Source organism: Cryptomeria japonica, chromosome 7 (assembly GCF_030272615.1).
Source record: "Cryptomeria japonica chromosome 7, Sugi_1.0, whole genome shotgun sequence".
Taxonomy (NCBI): domain Eukaryota; kingdom Viridiplantae; phylum Streptophyta; class Pinopsida; order Cupressales; family Cupressaceae; genus Cryptomeria; species Cryptomeria japonica.
The window spans coordinates 290154383-290174427 of NC_081411.1; the positions used below are offsets into that span (position 1 = coordinate 290154383).

Here is a 20045-nt window from a genome sequence, read left to right on the forward strand (position 1 = left end):
CAACCTTGATTATACAATTTGTAAATAATCATTTCATTTAACTATTTTATTGTAGTATGTTCATGCAAAGTACATGTAACTTACATATAAGAAATTTATACATTTGAAAACTACATGGACAATAACCTTGAGGCAACCATTATATGAATTTACTAAATTTAAGATAGGCATTGTTACTATTAGTCTTCATGAAAACATATTTCAAATATAAGAGCTACTAAATAAATCTACACATAATAATATGTGATTTTATTGCTTTAAAGGGTGACATTTCCACAACTTGCCCCTTTTTCAGTATGTTTTGGGTTTCTTTTGATTAGAACATCTTCAATACAAATAACAACTATACAAGTGCAATATTCTTGAACGAATTCAACCAATAACATCGACATATCCCTAGAACCCACTATCACTCATCCCTCAAATATATTTAGATCCTTAGATCCCCACTTGACATTCAAAACCAAGCCAGACATGTAGATAGGATTGTGAAAGCATTGTGAAGTGCATGCACATAAGAATTGTAATGCATGATCATTTGTTTTATTAAAGTGTTGCAATGCATGCCACTTTCACAGTGTGCACAATTATGTTGTTATTACAGAAAAGAATTCCATATTCAATTCCTTAGAGTTAAAAGAAATGAACTCACTGGCCTTTGTTGGGAAGTTCCCCGTTGACAACGAAGAACATGTAATACCCGAGAGGAGTAGCCATAGCCGTCAGGGGAGCGGTTACTATGGTAGAATAAACTATGGTGGAGTTTGGAGCTACTACTGGTTTGGAGTTTGGCCCATGGATGTGGTGTGAGTTGTGAAGGGTAGAGCGTACATGTTAAAATTTATCATGTTACTACTCGTCAGACCGAATGCAACTAAAAAGGTGACGGTGAAGGTGGTGTCGTAGGCAATATTGGAGGTGGTAGACATGGTGATTATCATCGGGCGGAGGACGACATAGATGATCTCCAAATAATAAGGGTTGTACGCATCCAAACGAAGCTCCGTGGGAAATCGCGTTCCCATGAAAATGTAATTGAAGTGTGAGTTGGAGCCACGCGCCATGACTCTCCTGTTGGGTAAGACGTTTGCAGTGGAGTGGTACATTCTAGCGATATTGGCGGCGGCCAAAACATAGAAATGTTGCTACTCAACGAGTAGACTGTGTATGTAGAGGTAAGGTGTGAAGAATGGTGTGTTGGCCATGTCCCACCTGGCCACACCTTTGGCTACTCTGTTTATGATTAAAAATTCATCGTTGGGGAGAATGAGCATGTCCGACATGGTTCTTGGCCCGGGCTTGTCTTCCATGCTCCTTGAAGGATTGGTGTCCGTGATGACCATTCTTCCGTAGCTGCATAGGGCAACCATGAAATTGTCGGCTTTGGCCGCGGCATAGCCATCGTTGGGGAAGCCACCGCAGATGAGGATTTCCACCTTGGTAAAGCCATTGGAGGTAGAAAGTGGTAGCATGACGAAAGAACCCATGGAAGGGTAGTTTCGTGGGCCATCGCCCGGCATTCTGGGGAATGTTTTCAACACCGCATTGTTCTTGTAGTCGAGGAGAATAGAGTTCCCGTTGGCAAAGATAAAGATATTGCCATCAAAGGACAAATGGAGGAAGGGATAGAGGATGTTCTCGACTATGGAGCTGGTTCGGGTTTGGCTGGGAAAGGGCAGGTTGTACGTTCCCTTACCGGGCCTCTAAACATGCTCGTGCCTCCCACCAAGATGATGCGGTTGCTGGGAAGGATCTGGTTGGAGGCGTACCAGCAATTGGCAAGGAACAAGGTAGTGGATATCTCTGGCTTCGTCCCGCCACCCGCACATTTGAATGAGGGTCTCATTGGCAGCAAAGGTACCGAAGGAGCACCGGGTGTTGGTGAAGATCATGAGCGACCTGATGGTGTTGGTGGCTATGTTGTATTTGATGGAGTGAACTCAGTAGTCATGGGTCAAGGCCTTGTCCTGTGGGTTGTCACGATAGCGCCCATTATCCAGGAGGAGCTGCAACAGCCCGAAGTTCGCCCTAATGGTTTTTTTGTGCGTGGTGGTCATGTGCATGGATGAGACACCGCCTTTCTCTACCAGAAGATTCCACCTTCCCAGCTTTACCTATGGTCTTCATTAATTATAGTTATCTTTTCTTGTATGATGCATGCTTTAACACTAATTAAAAGGATTGGACTATCATTTAATAAAGAAATCATGGAGCATCATAGTATAGATTAAAGATTTCTTAACACTAGCTTTTATGAGCAGAATCTTGTACTAAATTACAAATTACTATAAGATACATTTTTAGTATTATTGTAATAACAATTGACATTCTTTGACATTAAATCAAGTTAAAATCACTTTTGTTTTTCAAATTTAAAACAAAATAAATTTATGATAAATAATCATTTTATATATATATATATATATATATATATATATATATATATATATATATATATATATATATATATATATATATATATATATATATATATATATATATATATATATATATATATATATATATATATATATATATATATATATATATATATATATATATTCACACGTGCGTGCGCATATGTTTTTATTTATATATGTGTGTATGTATGCTGATATATACCTATTTATTAGTTAATTAGAATTTTCTTTTGTTATTAATGGTGAATCTAGTTTTTCTTTATACAATAGTTGTGTAAATCCTCCTCTCTCATATCTAGTCACTTTGTACACATACACGTACACATACACATACACATACACATGCACATGCACATACACATGTAACATGAATTATTAGGATCAAGAATGAAAAATTTAAGTTTTCTAATAAACCTAGGCTTATATTATGATAGAATTTTGAAAAGATATGTACGAAAGGTATGTCTCAAATGATGTTGAAACATGTAATAAAGTTTAAAGGTATCAAATGAATGAATTAATATTCTTTTATAAAATTATTTTAATAAATATTATTCTAGTCTCTTTTCAATCTATGTTTATTTGTATACTTTCATATTGTATTGATGGAAATTGTCTATGTGAATGTTAATTGTCATTTAATTTTGGGCGTATGAATGCGATTTAAATGGAATCATTTTCTTATCTTTATTGGTTCTATTACAACATATGATTTTACATTTGAAAGTTTATCATCCATATCTACACATTTTCTAACATATTTCACATCCAGTATACATACTATAGCCTCCATTTTTATACATTCATTCTTTGTATTGACATTAGTATTTGCTTGTGTTGAGTAAATCTCAAACTATGAGATCAATCCACACCACTGTTGGCATGTTGGCATTACTGGTAAAGGATTGTTGGTGATGATATATTGATAGACTATTGGTGATGATATAATTATGATATGATGCTTGATGATCAATTATTTGTGTTGTCATTGATGGAAAACATATTTGTCCATGTGTGTTTATGTTTCTAAGTCTACTACTTAAGTCTAACCGGTAATGAATTGAATTGAGTTGGAAAGCAAAACTGTCAAGTGATAGTGAACTGGTAAGCAAGAACAGAGATGGAGATGATTGTGGTAGCGATCTGTGTTGAGTAAAGTGTTATAGTTTGGAATGTGTGCTTATGAAATCATAATGAGTCTATGACATGAACCACATCATGTTTGGAGAATTGGAAATCATATTTGTAATTGACTGTTGTATAATTAGCTAGGGTTTGAGAACTGGTAACAAGATCTTTGATTGGTGATGTTTTATGGTTCGACAATGATTCTTTTCATGTTCATAAGTTGATGATGATGTGTCAGAATCCATGTGAAGAGATAAGATGTTTTTTTGGCATGTATAAGGATCAAATTTCTTGTGAAGTAGTGAAGTGCTTAGCAGAATGTGTTAAGGGTTTGACAGTTTATTAGATCAATGTGCAGTGATGAGTTATAATCATTCAATGGCTGTAATTATTTTGTAATTTGTTGTAATGATTTGTAATAATTTCTAATGATCTGATATGATCTATGATGTACATTCATTGTGGGTTAGGGTTTTGTAACTGACCTAATTGTAAAATGTATTTAGGTCGAGTTTGAGAAGGTTGAGTGTGTTGGTGATCAGAGATGTGTATGTGTCAAACCAGATTGAGATGTCTGCATGAAAGAAAGTGAGATTGGAGCATGTATTGAGTAAAGAGGAACTGGTGGATATATTCACTAAGCCATTGCCTAAGGCTACCTTTGAATATCTCAGAGGCAAGTTAGGGTTTATACAACTACCTAAGGTCAACTAAGAAGGTTTGGAAGCATCAATCTAGTGGACTCATTGAATATATTTCACTGTGGATTGTTGAGAAGTGGACTACTCCTTAGGGGGAGCAACTGAGATGATGACTGAAGATGTATTTGCACCTTTGGCATTGCTATCAAAGGGGGGGAAGAAATATGATAGGGGGAGAAGAGCAATAAAGAGAAAAGGAGAAGAAGCGATGACTGGACAATCATGTACAACAAACATAATAGGTTTCATGATGAGATTTTAGCATTGTCGTTAATGCCAAAGAGGGATATTTTTGGCATGTTGGCATAACTGATGTTGTTGATAGTGTACCGGTAAAGGACTATTAGTGATGATATATTGATGGACTGTTGGTGATGATATAATTATGATATAATGGCTGATGATCAATTATTTGTGTTCTCATTGATGGTAACCATATTTGTCCATGTGTGTTTATGTTTCTAATTCTACTAGTTAAGTCTAACTAGTAATGGATTGAATTGAATTGATTTGAAAAGCAAAATTGTCAAGTGACAGTGAACCGGTAAATAGGAACAGAGAAGGAGATGATTGCAGTAGCGATCCGTGTTGAGTTAGGTGTTGCGGTTTGGAATATGTGCTTATGACATCATAATGAGTCTATGACATGAACTGCATCATGTTTGAAGAACTAGAAGTCATGTTTGTAATTGACTGTTGTATAATCAGCTAGGGTTTGAGAACCAGTAACAAGATCTTTGACCGATGATGTTTTATGGTTTGGCGGTGATTCTTTTCATGTTCATAAGTTGATGATGATGTGTTAGAATTTGTGTGAAGAGATTTAAGATGTTGTTTTGGCACGTACAAGGATAAAATTTCTTGAGAAGCAATAAAGTGCTTAGCAGAATGTGTTAAGGGTTTGACAACTTATCAAATTGATGTGCGGTGATGAGTTATAATCATTCAATGGTTGTAATTGTCTTGTAATTTGTTGTAATGATCTGTATGATGATCTATAATGATTTGTAATGATCTGATATGATCTATAATGTAGATTCATTATAGGTTAGGGTTTTGTAACCAACCTAATTGTAAAATGTATTTAGGTCGAGTTTGAGAAGGCTGAGTGTGTCGGTGATCAGAGAAGTGTGTGTGCCGAACCGGATTGAGATGTCTGCATGAGAGAAGAAGATTGAAGTTGGCAAGGATCTGTAATAGCAAGCTATGAAGTGCTGAGTCCAAATCATTTATCTGTTGTTTCCTAACAATTGCAGTAGCATTAAAATCCCTTAACTGGGTAGGTCCTAACATGCCTGATCTTGTAAATCCCTTCACCAGGCGGCTCATTAATTTGGGTTTAAATCCTCCAGGGAGGTTACTCCTAACAGGGTAAAGCTCCTAACAGAGCTAAGTTGTAAAATCCCTTGACTAGGTGACTTCTAATAGGGTATTATCTTAATGAGGCATTGTTATAAAGCTCCTAACCAGGCTAGGCTCCTAACAGGGCGCATTCTAAAAGAGTGCATATTTTGTAGGTACCAATTCCCATCATGGTTTTTCCCATTTGGGTTTCCACGTGAAAAATCCTTGTGTTCATGTTGTGGATGGATTATTAAGTTATTCATTTGATGTCTTTACTATATTTGCTTAATGATGAACATTGAAGTCGCTACTGATAATGTTTTGGTGAATCTGCATCAAGTGATTGTTTGATCAACTACCAATACTGGTTATGAACTATTTTGTTAAGTATTCTAAAGATTGGTGAAAAGTTTAAGTTTATTCTTATTACAAATTCACCCCCACTCTCAGTAATAACTGAATCCTCACAATAACAACCACATGAAAAATAATGCATATATTTTAAAGAATTCAAATTTTACTATTGTTGAAAATTTCCTATTTAATTTCCACCATGAGCTAAATTCATACACAGTTCACATGAGTTGTTTCAATATAATGATATTTTTTTCCTTTTTTAGAGTTTTGAGTAAACCTTTTAATGTGACTAGTAATGTTGACGCAACATATCCTCTAGTGCCATGTGAAACACCTTTGACCTAGGTCTATGCATTGATGAGCTGAAAAATGAGGAAACTCATCCCCATATAATAATGTTGATTCTAAAAATCCTGAGCACATTAGATTAGTGAAGGTACACACCTAAAATCACAATGACCCATTGGAGGTTTGAACCATGGTGGTCAGAACAACAACACCACCAATTAACTAACACACTATGGGAAGAACCCCTTCAATGTAATGATATTTAAGAGTAAATTATAAGAATATAATCTAATCATTCTATTTTTGCTGATTTATTCATTACTTTTATTCACTTAGATTAATATATGGAATAAATGCTAGTAGTAAACTTATATGCTTAGAGATTTTTCTTCAACTCAAAGGAGAAAATTTGTAATTTTATGTTAGAAGGTTTATGCATTATGGAGGTATACCAATATGAAATCAATATTCTAGGAATCATGAGAGGTGGTGTAGATTTCAGAGGTAAATCTGATAGTGATACATTCTTATGTAAACTTGCCAACAATTACCAAGAATTACTTCAAATATTTATAGGTAACAAATATTTAGTGATTTTGAAAATAGGGGTAACATTAATCTAGCCTAAATGGCCAACTCGGCTAGACAAACCTCAAGTTTTATGGAGGTGGTAGCTATTTATTATGACCTTGTTATCATTAATGAAGGAAGGTACAATCAAATAATAATAAAAGATGATTCAGAAAACACCATGCTCCTTAAGAATGAAGCCATTCCTGACTAGAAGTGTGAGAACCTTGTGGCCAAGTGTAAGGCCCTCATTTGTGGGATTATCCATGTCCTCTTGTGTCATATGAGAAAGGAAGGCATCAAAGTTGCTAACAGGATGACCTCATTTGGACCATTTTCTATGAAATTAAAAATCTAGACAAATGTCAATGATATTTCGACTTTGGTTTGTACGGTGATCTCCGAGGACATAAATATTAATGATGGAATATAATCCAAGGATCACCATTTTTCATATAATCAAAGGATCACCATTTTTCATAATTTTTCTACCCTTTTGGCTAGTCATTTTATGCTTTGGTGGCAAATGTCTATTTCAAAAATCAATGTCATTTCCCCCTTTTCTTGTAAGTGTTGTCATGCTCAAACTACTGGTTTTTACTCTACCAACTTGGTTTTCACTTTGGATTTCTCTATGTTTGGTAAGGGAGAGGACCTAATACAAACTTAACCAGATTTATGTGAAGAGTTCAAAAGTAAACCTAAGCTATGAAAAAAAGTGGTTAAGGGAAATCTGGATAATTATGTTGAAGGCATTCAAGGTTTCGACATGGAGCTGTCTAAGAATTTTGCCTAGACTTGGTAGAAGGGGGAGGTGAAAATTGGTAAGGTTGCTTTCAAAGTCACTCCAGATTTGATTATTGCTATCACTAGGCTTCCGCAAGATGGTATAAATTTTCCTAAGAAGCCGAAGGTATCTTCTAAGTATGAATTTAAGCGATTTTTCAAGGCGGGTGAAGGGGTTTCTAGGTTACAAAGCAGGTATAACAAAGAAGAGCTACCTGGTCTTTAGAAAGATGTTATGGGGTGCCTGTAAGAAGTTGAGTCAACTTTTTTGCCAAAAAGTGGAAGTGTTTTCCTTGTGTTTTAGATTTCATCCTGTTTGACCTAAACATTGGAAGCACTTAAAGAATGAATCTTGGAAAAAGTCACTAATAAAAAATTTAGTGCTCGAAGTCTACTTTCCAAATATTTAATTTATTTTAATACCCAGATCTTAAAAATTAGGTTTGAATAGCCATTACTAAAACCTATAGTTTAAAAGTCACTTTTCATGACCATACCATGCTTGTGTATGACAAGCATAATTTGACTTAAATGAAAGTATTTTTCTGAATCCTTTTGGTAAAAGATCAGTAACTCACTCACCTATGATGAGGATATTTTTTTGTAATTTTTTTCTGCATTTTTATTTTTGTTAATTTTTTATTGGGCATAATCATTGTTTTGAAAAATCCTCATGTGTGACAAGCATAATTTGACTTTAACTTACATTTTTTTTTTTTTTTGAAAAACCATATAAAATTGTCTCTAGTTTGATGCCATGTAAATTTTTTTTCAAAAAACTTAAAGACAAAAAAGTTATTAAAAAACTAAAAAACCCTGTTATTTCAAGTTTATGGACCTCTTTCATTAGAAATTATTTTAAAAATAAAAATATTGATCCATTTTTAAAAATAAATTATATATTTGGAATCTAGACAGTCTCTACTGTAATGGGTTTTCATCGTTTAAAAAGTTTCTAAAAATTTGGTGTTCAGATATATTTTTGAAGTCATTATTTTATATAAATATTGATTTAGCCTTCAAGTTGCAGGTCAAACCAGGGCCAAGTCAAAGGGTTGGCACACCAAGCCATTTCCCAAGCTAAAATCCAAAGGAACAATCGAGCAAAAATTCAAATTTTTTAGAAACGAGATCTCATTTTTTTTCAATAATTAAAAATAAAAAAGCAAATGAGATCTCATTTTAAAATTAGAACGGGATCTTGTTTTAAAAATGGGATTTTGTTTTTCTTTTTTTTAATTTATTAAAAATAAGCTATATATATACATGAAATATAATATTTAACTATAAGTCACATTTCCCTTTGTCTTCTTTCTTATACTTTAAGTTATATTTCATGTATATATTGGTAGGATGTTTGAGAGTGGTTTCAAATCTCTAAGAGTTTTAATGTGAATTCTAAATTTTAGAAGATCTTATAAATTTTCAGATTTAGTCAAATTCCAGCAAATAACAGGGTCCTATCAACATTTTCTCGCTCTCTATATCACTCTCTTTATCTGCCTCAAGCTCTAGACCTATTTCTCTCCATATTACTCTTCCTTTATCCCTCTCTACCTCTATTTCTCTCTATATACATCTCTATCTCTCTCCCTACCTACTTAGTTAGATGTTTAAATGTTTAAATTTTTTTATGATATGTTTAAATGTTATGTATACATTCTAGATTTTTCAAAGTTATGTATAACTGTTATACATGTATAGTTAGATGTTAAATGGTTATCCTATGACCCCTTAGTACATCCTAGGACCTCTTAAGACACCTATGGCCCCTTGAGACACTTAGGACCCCTTAGTATATCCTAGGACCTATTAAGACATTATAGGACCCCTTAGTACATGCTAGGACATCTTTTGACCCCTTAAGACACCTAGGAACCCTTAGTACATCTAGGACATCTTAAGACATCACACGACCCCTTAGTACATCTTAAGAGCTATGAAAACTCATGCGACCCCTTAGTGCATTCTAGGACATCTATTGAAACCTTAAGATACCTAGGACCCCAAGTAGTACATATTAAGACATCATACCACCCCTTAGGACATCTTAGTACATCCAAGGACCCATTAAGACACCTAGGACCCCTTAGCACATCCTAGGACCTATAGAGACAAATAATATGACCCCTTAGTACATCCTAGGCCCCTTAAGACATCCTAGTACACACACACACACACACACACACACACACACACATATATATATCCCCTTAAGTCATTTTAGGATTTCTCTCCCTTTGTTCTCTTTTAGCCTTTTTAATACTCTTTCCCTCTCTTATGATGTCCTAAGGGGTCATATGTTGTTCTAACACATGTGTGGCCCCTTAGGAATGCATATGACCCCTAACAATACCATATGACCCCTCAGGACACCATATGATCCGTTTTAACATCCTAGTACATGATATGACCACTTAGGACACTATATGACCCCTTAGGAAAATATGATGTCCCAATGAGTCATATGGTGTCCTAAGGGGTCATATGGTGTTCTAAAGAGTCATATGGTGTTCTAAAACATGTGTCGCCCCTTAGGACCCCATATGACCCCTAACGACACCATATAACCCATTAGGAAACCATATGACCCCTCAGGATACCATATGACCCCTTTTAACATCCTAGTACATGATATGACCCCTTAGGACACCATATGACCCCTTAGTACAATTTGATGGATCCTAATGGGTCATATGGTGTCCTAAGGGGTAATATAATGTTCTAACACGTGTAGTCCCTTAGGTGCCCATATGACCCCTAACGACACCATAGGACCCCTTAGAACACCATATGACTCCTAAGAACACTATATGACCCCTTTTAACATCCTAGTACATGAGATGACCCTTTAGGACACCATATGACCCTTAATAATATCCTAGTCCACAAAATGACTCCTTAGGACACCATATGACCCTTTAGGATACCATATGACCCCTTAGGATAATATGATGTCCTAAGGGGTCATATGGTTTTCTAAAACCATGTGTCGACCCTTAGGAGCCCATTGACCCCTAACGACCCCATATAACCCCTTAGGACACTATATGACCCCTTAGGACACCATATGACCCTTTTTAACACCCTGGTACACCATATGACCCTTTTGGACACCATATGACCTCTTGATATACCATATGAAACCTTTTAACATCCTAGTACATGACATGACCTCTTAGGACATGATATGATCCCTTAGGAAATTTATATTATGTTTAGAGCGGTCATATGGTTTCCTTAGGAGTCATATGTGTCATTAGAGGTCATAAGGGTAACTAAGGGGTCACACATGTGTTAGCACACCATATGAACCCTTAGTATAATAGGGTGTCCTAAGGGGTCATATGGTGTCCTAAGGGGTCATCTGGTGTTCTAACACATGTGTGGCCCCTTAGGACCCCATATGACCCCTAACGACACCATATGAACTCTTAGGACACCATATGATATCATAATGTGTCATATGGTGTCCTAAGGGGTCATATGGTGTTCTAACACATGTGTGGCCCCTTATGACTCCATATGACCCCTAAAGACACCATATGACCCCATACGATACCATAAGACCCCCATTGGTGTAAATAATTGTTCATCATGGATATTATTACACCTTACTTAAGTTTACTTAGGTATATGCATATCATATTAGTTTGGGTATGAGACACTTGGGTGTTTGTGCCACATTGGGATAGTGTGTGTAGGAGAATTTCCACCTTTTATGGTGTTGATCTTGTTACTACTTTATCATATCCACTTATTGTAGAGTGATAATTCCACCTTCGGTGGGTGATCCACCTCATGTGGAATAGTTTATTGTTTCTCCTACCTACCCACACCTATTTCCTAGCTACCCTTGTTTCTTATTGAGCCACATGTCATGTTTGTGTGCTCAGATATCCATATAGCCTTGCCTATATAAGCAGGCTCATCTACATTGTATAAACAACAACGGTTGATGATCCAGTTGATCACATTTTACATCTTGATAGAATACAGTTTATTCCTATCATCTATTTTGTTCTCTCTTAGTTATGATTTCCATTTCCTCTAGATCTTGGCAAAATATCACATGGTATCAGAGCCATTAGACTATCATTGGTTTGCCAATTGAGAGAAATTTGATGGTATTTGGGGTTGTGTATTTTGGAGCTTTCTATTGCAGGTTTTTATTGATGCTTGATGGGTCAAATCTGAGGTTACCATTGGATTGAGGAGGTCCAAAAAAGTCTATTTTGCCTTTTGTTTCATTAAAATCAGACTTCAGAGGCCAAACCTAGAGGCATTTGAAGTTTGAAGCTGCGACGAAATTTTTCTAGAAATTTTAATTTTGCAAACAATTTTCAAATAGTGATATCTCACTCATCCGGGCTCCTTTTTTCGAGCAATGTTTTTTATTTTGGGGTAGAATTTCATGATCTATACAGTGGTGTAGGAGTTTTCTAATTTTCGGATATAGTTTTTTTTGAAATCATGAAATCCTGATTTTTACAACTTTGGAGGCTTCGTTTGGGCTCATATGGACTCTTCTTTAGGTACCATTTTTTTTGAAAGTGCATAATTTTTTGTGTACTTTTGTAATCTACCATTTGTTTGCAGTTATTTTGAGTAAAAATTGTACTTTCAGTATTTGGTCATTTTTTGGCCTATTTGGTACTTGTATTTTGCTTGGATCTCAGTTTAGATCACTAGCAATATTTGTTGAAGTCTCTTATATCTCATTTTGAGAAGTTGTAAAATTTAAATCAGAAGTCCACCTTGCCTTGTTTTGCAAGTGGTCCACTATACACGCACTAAGTATAAAGTGTCAAATCATGATTGGGGGGGGGGGGTTTCTGGATTGAGTAATTTGGGAGGGTGTCTTGTGTGATTGTGCCTCTCTCTATCTTGTGTTTTTTCCTTTTTGCTGCTATGGGTTCTCCTAAGTTTCCTCTCTTAACTCCTCATAACTATGCTACTTGGAAAATTGATGCATGGAGTAAACGTATGGAAAAAGGACTAACTCATTATATTGATGAAACTATTAGTGCTCTCGCCGATCCTAAGGTTGATCCTATTGGTCACTTAAATTGGCTCATGAAAAATATCATGGCAATTGGTACCTTAAGAAAGTATGTATCAAAGGATCTCATTTTTCATATTGAGATATGTACTCTAATCAAGGATACTTGGCAAAAGTTTCAAGACTTGTATGGTCAAGTTAATGAGATTAGGGGATATCAAATTGATAGTGATCTCATCATGTTAGATCCCAAGAACTTTGATACTATACAAGATTATGTCACTAAGGCAAAAGAGTTGAGGGCAAAACTCAAGGATTCTAGCATTGATAAGAAGGATACTCAATTGATCTTCAATTTGATGGGCAAACTTCCACAAGAATATGCAGCATTTGTTTCTAGTTTCCAAACCCATAGAATGACAATGGGTTCAAGCTACACAATGCCTACATTTTATGCTTTCACCAAAATGTTGATGATGGAATAAACTAAGTTGATAAAAATGGGAATTCTTAAGGCATCTAAGTCTCAAGCATTAGTGGAAAATCAAGGGAACAAAGGAAATCAAGGAAAGGACAACTCAAACAAGAAGAAATGGCAATCAAAGCCTAAGGACAAAGCATCACCTTCTCCACAACAAGGAGATTCATCCTCTTCCAAGAGGGAAAATTTACCAAAGAGGGAGAGACCTACTTGTGCCTATTGTAAAAGGTTTGGTCATGAGGAGCGTTGTTTCCATTCTAAGAAGATTGATGAGCTCACAAACATCCTCAAAAAGAATAACATTGATTTACCTAATATCTACAAGAAGATGATTCATCAACTTCCACTTCCTCACAACCAAAAGGAAAAGGGAAAGCATTCATGGCTTCTACAAGTGAGAAGACTCACTCTTTTGGGACAAGAAAAGGAAAATCTCTTTGTGCTACTACTAGTCATGATTCAGGGAGATGGCTTCTAGATTCAGGGGCTTCTCATCATATGGCATCTTCGCAGTCTATGTTCTCTACATTTGATCCTTGCACCATGCCATAGATTTTGATGGGTAATCATATATACATGGATGTGATTGGAAAAGGATATATTGCCATTGGGGATAACTCCTTCAATTATGTGTTGTGTGTACCCCATTTGATAAACAATCTCCTTTCCATCTATCAAATCACACATGGTGCAACTAAGAGAATTGTTGAGTTTACACCTGAGTCAGTTTTCATTAGAGACTTGGAGACTAGAGCTATCATTGTGACTAGGGTGGTTGATCATGCATCTCGGTTATACACATTTTCAGATTTTGTTGATGATGATGATTTCACATATGACGATTCTACACATGATGATCACACTTCTTGTGATGGTTCAGATTTTGAGGAGAACTTTGGGTACTTGAACCTGGGGATTCTCACATGTGACCCCATTCTTGAGCCTTGTGTTTCATGTCCTCCTCTTGATATCACACCACCTATTTCACTTGATGATGTAGCTAGTGTGATAGTTTTTCCTTCTTGTGACTCAGTGCAGTAGGATATTTCATGTCTTCCAACTTTTGTTGATTGGGATGCCTACTTGACAGACATTGCAAATTTGGGAGATATCATTGATGACATTCATCTTCTCTTTGATGAAGATGATCCTTCTTCAATTGTTGTGAGGGAACACTCTGACCCTCTTGTGCATTCTCTACATGATCATTCTTTAGAGGTTGACATGATTGTGGATACTTTCATACAACAGTTGGAGGATGTCTCTTTATTCTTTGAGGAGACTTGTGAGTCTTTGGGACTTGTTCTACATTCATCTCCACTAGATCTTTGAGTGCCTTTTTTAGTAGTGTAGAGAAGTTTACCACCTTTGGAGGGGGTATCTTTCAACATTGACATGGGGACAATTGAGCATTTTTCAGAGATTCCATTCATCATGAGTATTTTTCCTACATCTTCCCTTCATGATTGGGGAGACTTCATGGATACACCTTTGGTTTTGTTTCTTCCTAAGGGGAGGAACATGGTTTGACGTTCGTGGAGAAGTTTCTTCATTCATCTTTGAGCTTCTATCATTGGTGGAGATTCTACATTGAGGGGGGGCTTCCTAGTCTTTCTTCTTCTTCTCTCATATGGGGGGGGGAATTTTTCCTCACATGGGATTTTGTCCTTCACATGCTTCTATGAGAGTTATTTGTATATAGTTTTCATCTCTCTTTTGGGGGAGGGCTTTTTCCTATTGGTTTTTCCTCTCTTTCCCCTCTTTGTCAGACATTTCATTGCATTGGTTTGCTTTGCATTTGCATTTGTACATGGGTACATAACATGCCCTCATAGCCGGGACCCATCTTGCATTTATTAGTTGCATTGTATACTTAAGTGCATTCCCCTAAGTTGCACTTAAGGGGGGGTGTTGATGTAAATAATTGTTCATCATGAATATTATTACACCTTACTTAAGTTTAATTAGGTACATGCATATCATAGTAGCTTGGGTATGAGACACTTGGGTGTTTGTGCCACATTGGGATAGTGTGTGTAGGAGAATTTCCACCTTTTATGGTGTTGATCTCGTTACTACTTTATCATATCCACTTATTGTGGAGTGATAATTCCACCTTCAGTGGGTGATCCACCTCATGTGGAATATTTTATTGTTTCTCCTACCTACCCACACCTATTTCCTACCTACCCTTGTTTCTTATTGAGCCACATGTCATGTTTGTGTGCTCACATATCCATATAGCCTTGCCTATATAAGAAATCTCATCTAAATTGTATAAACAACAACAATTGATGATCCGGTTGATCACATTTTGCATCTTGATAGAATACAATTTATTCTTATCCTATACTTTGTCTCTCTAGTTTTTCACTTCCATTGCCTCTAGATCTTGGCAAAATCTCACAACCCATTAGGACACCATATGACCCCTTAGGACAATATGATGTCCTAACAGGTCGTATGGTGTCCTAGCGAGTCATATGGTGTTCTAGCACATGTGTGGTCCTTTAAGACCTCATATGATCCCTAACAATATTATATGACCCCTTAGGACACCATATGACCCTTAGGGCAACACATGACCCTTTAGGACACCATATGATCCCTTAGGACAATATGATGTCCTAAGGGGTCATATGGTGTTATAACATGTGTGGCCCATTAAGACCCCATATGACCCCTAATGACATTATATGACCCCTCAAGATACCATATGACCCGTAACGACACCATATTACCCCTTTGGACACTATATGACCCTTCAGGATACCATATCACCCATTAGGACATCATATGGTGTCTTAAGGGGTCATACAATATCCTAAGGGGTCATATGGTGTTGTTAGGGGTCATATGGGGTTCTAAGGGGCCACACATGTGTTAGAACACCATATGACCCCTTAGGATGTTATATGGTGTCCTTAGGGCTCATATGGTGTCCTAAGGGGTGATGTCATGTACTAGGATGTTAAAAGGATTCATATGGTGTCGTTAGGTGTCATATGGTGTCCTAAGGCGTCATATGGTGTCGTTAGGTGTAATGTGGGGTCTTAAGGGGTCATATGGTGTCGTTAGGGGTCATATGGGGTCCTAAGGGGCCACACATGTGTCAAAAAACTATATGACCCTTACGACATCATATTATCGTAAAGGGCCATATAGTGTCCTAAGGGGTCATATGGTGTTCTAAGGGGTCATTTCATGTACTCAAATGTTAAAAGAGGTCATATGGTATCCTAAGGGGTCATATAGTGTCCTAAGGGGTCATATGGTATCATGAGGGGTCATATAGTGTCCTAAGGTGTCATATGGTATCTTAAGGGGCCACACATGTGTTAGAACACTATATTACTCTTTAGCACATCACATTGTCCTAAGGTTGATATGATGTTTTAAGGGGTCATAAGGTGTCCTAAGGGGTCATGTCGTGTACTATAGTGTTAAAAGGGGTCATATGGTATCCTAAGGAGTCATATAGTGTCTTAAGGGGTCATATGGTGTCGTTAGGAGTCATATCAGGTCCTAAGGGGTCATATGGTTTTTTTAGGTGTCATATGGGGTCCTAAGAAGCCATAAATGTGTTAGAACACCATATGACCCCTTAGGATATCATATTGTCCTAAAGGGTCATATGCTGTCCTAAGGGTTCGTATGGTATCTTAAGGGATCATGTTATGTACATAGATGCTAAAATGGGTCATATGGTGTCCTAAGGGGTCATATAGTTACCTAGGGGATCATATGGTGTACTGAGGGGTCATATAGTGTCCTAAGGGGTCATATGGTATCATTAAAGGTCATAAGGTGTCATAAGTGGCCATATGGTGTCGTTAGGGGTCATATGGGTCCTAAGGGGGTACACGTGTTAGAACACCATATGACTCCTTAGGACACCATATGACCCATTAAGACATCATATTATCCTAAGGGGTCATATGGTGTCCTAAGGGGTCATATAGGGTCCTTGTTGGCATTGGGCTCGCATCCCCCGCAAGGATTCACTACATGGTTTAACATCCTCTTGTGGATTCTATAAGTCTAGTGGTTGTATTGAGCATTGATAGGTCGATCTTTTCGTGTAATGACAACCCTATCTTGTAATTGTCCTAAGGGGCCACACGTGTTAGAACACCATATGACCCCTTAGGACACCATATGACCCCTTAGGGTGTCATATGGTGTCCTTAGGGCTCATATAGTGTCCTAAGGGGTCATTTTGTACATACGAGGATTTTAAAAAGGGTCATATGGTGTTCTGGGGTCATATAGGGTCCTAAGGGACCACACATGTGTTAGAACACCATATGAACCCTTAAGACACCATATGACCCATTAGGACATCGTATTGTCCTAAGTGGCGATGTTGTACACACCAGGATGTTAAAAATGATCATATGATGTCATGAAGGGTCATATGAGGTCCTAAGGGGCCACACATGTCTAGAACACCATATGACCCCTTAGGACACCATATGATCCTTTAGGAGATCATATTGTCCTAAGGAGTCATATGGTGTCCTAAGAGGTCTTATGGTGTTCTAAGGGCTCATGTTGTGTACTAGGATGTTAAAAGGGGCCATATGGTTTCCTGAGGGGTAAGTAGAGAGGTGGAGGGAAGGAGGGAGGGATTTATAAATAGAGAGAGAGGAAGAGAGAGAGGAAGAGGGGGATAGTGATAAGTTTAGAGGGGGGAAATAGATAAAGAGAGGTGGAGAGGGAAGGAGATAGAGATAGATGAGATATACAAAAGTTGAGGCGAGAGTTGGAGTGAGGGAGAGAAGGAGAGGTATTCAAAGAGAGGGAGGGAAGGAGAGGTATTCTTTACTCCACCTCTGTATCACACACCCATCTATCTATGCTATCTATCTCCCCTCTCCCTTTATGTATTTAGCTCTTCTCTCTAGATATGGTTATCTATCTTCCCTCTTGCTTTTTTTATCTCCCCTCTCCCTCTCTCTACCTACCTCTCTTTCCATCCCTATCTACTTTTATCTCCCCTAATTCTCTACCTCCTTCCCTCAATTTTACTATTTACCTCACCTCTCTCTCCCCCTTTATCTCTCTCCCTCCCTCCTTCCATCTCCATACTCTTTGTCTCTGTCTCTCTCTCTCTGTCTCTCTGTCTCTCTGTCTCTCTGTCTCTCTCTCTCTCTCTCTCTCTCTCTCTCTACCCGACCTCTCTTTAAATACCTCTCCTTCTCTCCCTCACTCAAAGTCTTCCCTCCACTTTTGTATATATCACCTATCTCTATCTCTCTCCTTCCGTCTCCACCTCTCTCTATCTATTTTATCCCTCTCGAATTATCACTATCTTCCCTCTTCCTCTCTCTCTTTCTCTATTTATATCTCATTCCCTACAAGACCTCTATTTCTATCTTTTCTTCTATCTGTCAAACCTTCCCTTACCAATTTTATCAATCTCACTCTCACCTCACTCTCTCTCTATTACCTTTTCTCAACCTACATCTCTCTCCCTCCCCACCTATATCTCTACCTCTCTCTAGAGTGAGATAGAGAGGTAGAAAGGGGATATAAGGGAGATAAAAGTAGAGAGAGAGAGAGAGAGAGAGAGAGAGAGAGAGAGAGAGAGAGAGAGAGAGAGAGAGAGAGAGAGAGAAATTTTTCCTGATTGTAAAGAATTTCCCCATAAAAATGATGAATTTTTGAAGGTAAGTTAGTTTCCATTTTGTGATATATAATTTGAGATAAAAATTTATAACATAAGTTTTTGACAGCAATATGCATTGTATTTGGATTCGAGAGATGCTTGCAAATAAGACATTGTGATTGTATTTGGTATCCTAGTTAATGAACTAGAAATTCTAACAAATGAATTCCATAGTGCATTGGCCCCTCTAGATTTATCAAGTGAGAAGAATGCTCTGAAACTGTCTTTAACTTAGTTAATGGTTAGCCTATTCATAAGAAATATTTTGAAATATATCTTTGAAGAGGTTAGATAACTAAAGTATGATTATGATTTGATGGGCATTAATAGGCTTCTGGACATAGGAAGTCGAATGAAATAGGGTAGGATGAATCGACCGCCAGGCATATCCCGTGTCAAGAACAATAACAGCCATGCGATACCTTTCGTGATTTACTGTCTAGTTTGTCTATACAATAGTGGTCAACTTCAATCTTGCTTGTCCATGTGTTTGAAACTTTTCGATGACGTCGTTTTGCGTCTGCAAGCTGGTAAAGCCAGCCTAAGCTCATAACAATCCTACTCAAATTTAGGCAATGATAAACACACAAACGCTACCATTATTGTAATTTTTTTGTTTCGACTATCCTTCATCTTAGCTCTAAATGAAAAGGGCAATCCGAACCCGATAAAGGAACGTGGTTTTGTCTTACTGAATTTTAGAGAATAAAGCATTGGACAATCAAGAAAAAAACACTATTTTACTTTTTCCCTACAATTTAGTTGTAATGGTCCGTCGTCACCTTGACGTCATTGCGTAGCACTCTTATTTCGACGAAACACTTCATTCAAAAGCCGACTATTGGAAAGGTATTTTAATAGATCTGCGTCATCCACGATAAAGAGATAACTCTTTAGGGTTATTTGAAAAGCATGCCAACCCAAACTCCACCACATGGGAGTAGTGAAGGCTACAAGGCATTGGTTTAAGTATGGTCAACAAATGCATTCAAACAATATTTACAAATTCAATAAAAACAAGTGTTACTAGCGATGAGTAGTTTTTTTCTTTTCTAGTAATGATAATAAAAAATATTTATTATAATTTTTAATTATTATTCACTATCAAAAATGTTAAAGGGGATTTTATTTGGGGTGGTTTAGTAAATTTTTTTGATGGCACAAACAATGATACTGAATAGGTGACTTTTTTTGACAGACTTAGGTTACGCAAGAGTAAGAACCTACGATAATATTGACATTGAGGGGGATTCTTTAAATGTGGTGAGAATAGTGATGAGAAAATTTGCACTAAGTT

General features: G+C 37.0%; 1 protein-coding gene across 1 annotated transcript; it reads right to left on the reverse strand.

Annotated features, from left to right (window-relative positions):
- Positions 1–773: 773 nt before the first annotated feature.
- LOC131856685 (aldehyde oxidase GLOX-like) lies at positions 774–1520 on the reverse strand. The gene is made up of 2 exons (XM_059208559.1): positions 1213–1520; positions 774–1071 (listed from the first exon to the last, which is right to left on the reverse strand). Exons 1-2 carry the CDS (start codon positions 1518–1520, stop codon positions 774–776), a joined length of 606 nt encoding a protein of 201 aa, XP_059064542.1.
- Positions 1521–20045: the final 18525 nt, after the last annotated feature.